The sequence below is a fragment of the Penaeus vannamei genome, chromosome 5 (genome assembly GCF_042767895.1).
Source record: "Penaeus vannamei isolate JL-2024 chromosome 5, ASM4276789v1, whole genome shotgun sequence".
Lineage (NCBI taxonomy): Eukaryota > Metazoa > Arthropoda > Malacostraca > Decapoda > Penaeidae > Penaeus > Penaeus vannamei.
Genome location: NC_091553.1, coordinates 20202681 through 20207680, shown reverse-complemented (window position 1 = coordinate 20207680; position 5000 = coordinate 20202681). Strand labels below are relative to the sequence as shown.

General features: G+C 49.6%; 2 protein-coding genes across 3 annotated transcripts in view; both read right to left on the bottom strand.

Moving 5' to 3' along the window:
* Positions 1-5000, bottom strand: part of LOC113803102 (cell surface glycoprotein 1) — a 584687-nt gene that overhangs the window by 330732 nt on the left and 248955 nt on the right. The gene's annotated exons all lie outside the window — the stretch shown is intronic.
* Positions 1-5000, bottom strand: part of LOC113806201 (retinal homeobox protein Rx1) — a 24309-nt gene that overhangs the window by 13217 nt on the left and 6092 nt on the right. Inside the window, exons 2-3 of one of the 2 annotated variants that reach the window (XM_070121926.1) lie at positions 428-546; positions 101-268 (exon numbers count right to left, since the gene is read on the bottom strand). In XM_070121926.1, coding sequence (XP_069978027.1) covers positions 101-268; positions 428-546 — 287 coding nt within the window. The remainder of the gene's footprint in view (positions 1-100; positions 269-427; positions 547-5000) is intronic. The other variant, XM_027357328.2, reaches the window with a different exon arrangement.

Here is a 5000-nt window from a genome sequence, read left to right as displayed (position 1 = left end):
AGGACAATGCAATTTTCTAAGAAAGAAAAAAAGGAGAAAATAGTTTGGAAACAGAAAGCGGGTGGGATTCCGGGGCAGGAACGGCGCTCGAGATACTAACCTGCACGCGCGCCTCCGACAGGTCCAGCCTCATGGCCAGTTCCTCGCGGGTGAACACGTCGGGGTACTGCGTCTTCTCGAAGGCCCGCTCCAGCTGGTGCAGCTGGTACGTGGTGAAGGTTGTGCGGGAGCGCCGGACCTGCGGGCGAGGAGCACCAGGGCACGTCAGCTTCAAGAGAGAGAAAGGAGATACTTATAGGCCTATGTGCTTGTGGCGGCCTTCGAACACCTATGGCACACATTATGTTGGAATCTTTGAAAAGGTGCATTTGAGACTCAAATCATTTCTAATATAAAGATTGAGACAAGAGTGAGGAGAGCGCCTTACCTTACGTGGCTTGTCGGGGTCGAAGGGGTCAGCGTGGTGATCCGGGCACCCAGGGGAGGTAGCTGGGTCTCCCTCTCCCCGGGGGGACACCTCGGGGCTTCCCACGCTCATGCCAGATTCTGCAACGGCAATGGCAAAGATTAGAGGCGCTGTTTTCAACGCGAAGGCCAAGGTGCTAAGCTTAGGAGGTAGTTACAACGCACTGATGCAGGTGATACATGCCCTTGCAAGCCATAGTTCCTTTCTTTCTGGTGGAGGGACATGAGGCTGGAAGCGAGAGCAAGGACAAGGGGAGGGGAGAGGAGCGGGGAAAGAGTGTGGAGCCCGGTGGTCCGCGGCAGCACCCCCCCCCCCTCCTCCATTCCCCTCCCACAACGTAATCCTCCATTTGGCGGTCATCGTAGCGTAAGTTGATGTTGGGTGACGCTAAGCTGGCCAGAGGTGTCGACAAGGTGGGCACAGCGGCCGACTGCACCATCACCACCACCGCCGGGCGCAGTCGCCACCTCCGCCTCCACGCCACCGTGCCCTCGGGGCAGTATCTTAGCCTAATCTTGCCCTCAGCCACTGCTGCTTCTTCCCAGTGCAACGACAGCAGATACGTTTCCCTAGGCCCCTGACGCGTGCGACGGAACACTCGAGCCCCGTCGCTGCCGTAACAGCAGTGCACCATCATGGTGCGCTCTGCCGTCACCTCCCGCCTCCTAGGACGCCCTACGTAACTCCTTCGTCACGAGTCGCGTTTCATCGCCTTCGTCATCCTCGTCTTACTTAGCATGAGGCTTCTTAACACCAGCGAACCTTTCCTGGTGTGGAAGGTGATGGGGGAAGGGAAAGGGAGGGGAGAAGGGGAGGGAGCAGGAGAAAAGGGAAGGGGGGTGGGGAGCGTGACACCCTTTTCACAAGCGGATTCTTTTCGCTTATCGAACACACATGCGGCTCGTGATTCATGTTCTGTATTGTTCTGCAAAGCTACGTTTGCCGAAAATCGCAGCTACGCCCTTGCGATGAGCCAAATGAAATGGTTATGATGACGGTGATGATGGCGAGGATATTACATCCTCAATGAAGCACTCTGACTTTTAATCGCCGCGGAAATAATCAAATCGACATCAATAACGCCGAGTGAGGAGGGTCATTAGTCATGAGTTTTTGTGCCGCTTTGAAGACAGATATTTACATGATGAAATATATTTTGCTAAAAACTATGCGCTAGATCACACACACACACACACACACACACACACACATACACACACACACACACACACACACACACACACACACACACACACACACACACACACACACACACACACACACACACACACACAATGGGCCAAGCCAAGCGCACACAGATTGGATATGACCAATTGCCTCCCCGACGAGCGGCCATGTTGGAGGCGTGGACAAGGCGCATCCAAGCCTCCAAGCCCTTGCGTGCTCCTTCATCTGGCGCGCCATGACACCTCCCTCGGACCACACACTCCACACTCCCGCCACTCCGATATTCATCGATGCAATCCCAGGCGACCGAAGGAATTACACGCCGTTCCTATAATTTTATTCTTTGGGCTCTCGCCGAAGCGCAACTCCCCACTCCCTTGCAGCCGAGGTCCAGGCTGTAACTTCGTAGAGTCGGCGACAACGAGGTTTTCTCCTCCCCCTTTCTCTCTCTCTCTCTCTCTCTCTCTCTCTCTCTCTCTCTCTCTCTCTCTCTCTCTCTCTCTCTCTCTCTCTCTCTCTCTCTCTCTCTCTCTCCTCCCTCCCAGGGAAGGAGGGACCGACGTGACCAGCTGCCCCCTCCCCCCTCCCCCTCGGCTGCTATGACTGCGCCGCAAGAAACCGCTAAAGACTTTCTAATCTCGCCTAAACAAGTCTTGTGTAAATTTCCCGCAGCCGCGAAGAACCCGAGTTCGTGCTGCCGACGACTCCAACAATAAATAATTAATCGTAAATACCCACAGCGAGGACCGGGCGCGGATAAGCTCGCCTGAATAGCTTCAATTTACCTAAAGAAGTACCCAATTTCACCCACATTCTTATTCCCTTCTTAAGACGAGAATGACCCGCCAGGTCGCCCTTCTAATTTAAATCCCTCCACAATGGGAGCGGCAATAGTATGACAAATTGGTTGATTCCATTCGCGCACTATTACACTCATTACAATTTTGAAGCCATTTCACACCTCTGTTGGCTTGAATTGACTTCCAAATTGAAGAAGTGAGATGAAGACGTGGAGAGGTCGCTTGAAATTGAGTCACTTTGCGTCAATTTATGACAATTTAGAGTTAATTTGGTGGCGGGCTGGTGAGTGGACGCGGAGGGACGGGAAAATGATTTTTGAAAGGAACCAGATAAAAGGTGCACGAAAACTGCTCCCTGGCAGAAGGGAGAGTGTGTTCGGACAAAACAGACAGATCAGTTTGTGTGTTTAAACTGTATTGGCTCAATCCATTTTACACCATCGAGCTTTCTGCTCTGAGCAAAACAAAGCATATTTCATTCTGTGACGGAGGAGGTTGTTAAAGCAGAAGAAACCGCCTCCTAAAGCGTTGTAAACTGACCTTAAATGTGATGTAAATTCACTACTCTTTATTTCGACGCCGCAAAATGGCTGAGTCCAACTGCCGACAAACCAACCATTTATACCGAAGCACGAACTTTAATGGGATTTAAATAACCATTTACATTTGTAACTCAATTCCGTTCGGTCGCGCATAACCATTTTCAACTTAATTTTTGAAGCAATTGCAGATAGAAATTGAATAATAAAACACAAGAAGAAATATTCAAATTTGACAAACACCAATCACAGCTCTCGGTTCCCGCTGACCGTTGACGCCGTCGCCCAATCACACAGTTTCGAACTTTTCCCTATCTTGCATTGCAGGTTACCAATACCGCCTCATTTGGCCAGCATTCGGCGGCCAATCGCGGCGAGCACAGAGGCCAGCGAGCCTCACCGAGCGCCGGAGTCATCACAATACCTGTCCCTAATTGGTCTGTGTAGGGATAATTTCAATTAATTAGGGATTTCACTGGAGCCATTGTTAAACTCAATTGTTGACGATAAGCTCATTGTTAGTTCAAATCATCATGAAAATAATCCCTTGGGTTTTGGGTTTCCAAATTTAATCAAAATTGACCGAATAAAGCATTACTGCCTTTGACGGAAAACTCCGGTCTATAATTCTCCATAACTGGCCCCGATCGCTTTAGGAGTGTTTGTACAAATACAATTTTCATTAATACCGAGTTTATTGCTTGACATCCACTGAAATCAAAAATAACTCGCTGTGCAGCATATTAAACTTTTGTGATTCTGCGGTAACCTCGCAAAATGCCTCTAATTGTCGGAAAAGTTGAATGCCGACGAGCGTTGATAGGCTTACCCGGAGCGGGACTGCGAGAGCAATTGTTACGTGACCGTAATTGGTGGTCGAGGGAGCGAGGCGTGCTGGCCGTTCGCGCCGCCGGGGCCTTGGCGCTGCGACCCGGCGCTCTCTCAACATCGGTGCCACGCCGGCCTTGATTTAGAGCGCTGAATGGACGCTTTCGGAGCTTAAATAGTGCGCACGAGGGAACAGAAATGTGATATTTTAAACGAGAATGCGTGCAACCAATGAGACCAACTCATGCATTTCAGCAGCTAACATTGGTGCAGAAACACGTGGGTGCATACATATACAAAACATTCAATTACCTCTTTTCAGTTTACGTTACTTGTGTCTGATTAATTAATGGTCATATATAAATTGTAATTACTTGACCTGAGCCCTTCCATATAATGGCATCACGGAAAACCTTTCAACCATATATACACCTCAATATTCCCCGAACCTTCCAGTCATCAGCAGACCTTATTCACCCTCATTTGTATGACCATTTTAAACTGCCGCCTTGTCTGTTTTGACACACGGCGGCTAATCCTGCGGTGTCGAAGCGGATTCGAACCGGCGTCCAGAGCGCCGGCCGCGAGCATTCCGGCGCAAGCAGTAAACAGCGGTATTACCTCCTTACACGGATCAGGACGATATTTATAGCGGCGATTTGTCTTGTATTGTTCTTCGGGTTTCAGTGCTTTAATACCGGACTCTTCGTCATGCCAATTATCCACGACGTGAATTATGCTCAATATAAGTGTTTTGATATCATTAAGCATTCTGTTTCTGAGAACATAGCGGAGAGCATTCGGCACAATACGCGGTTAACAATAATGTTAAGCCTCGTGGATAAAACTGCTCCGTAAGCTTTCCCCGCATAATGGGTTGGCCCTTAGTGACCAGCGGCACAAAGGGCAGACTGCCTTGCGCCCGCTCAATAAATTTCTCGCTAATTAGATCAGGCTCGGAGCTTGTGGTGCCAATTATAGCTAATCAATAGGTGGTAATCTGGCCATTAGAGGTCGGGCGAAACAATCACGCGGGTAGTTTAAGATTAGTGCTGCTGACGACGAAAATAATTTGCGATTTTCTTGGTGTAATCCTCTTGGGATGAGTGGCGAACTGAGGATACGTGGTAATAGTGCGTGCTTGCTTTTGTGAAATGCGTTTGCAGCGTCGCTTTGAAA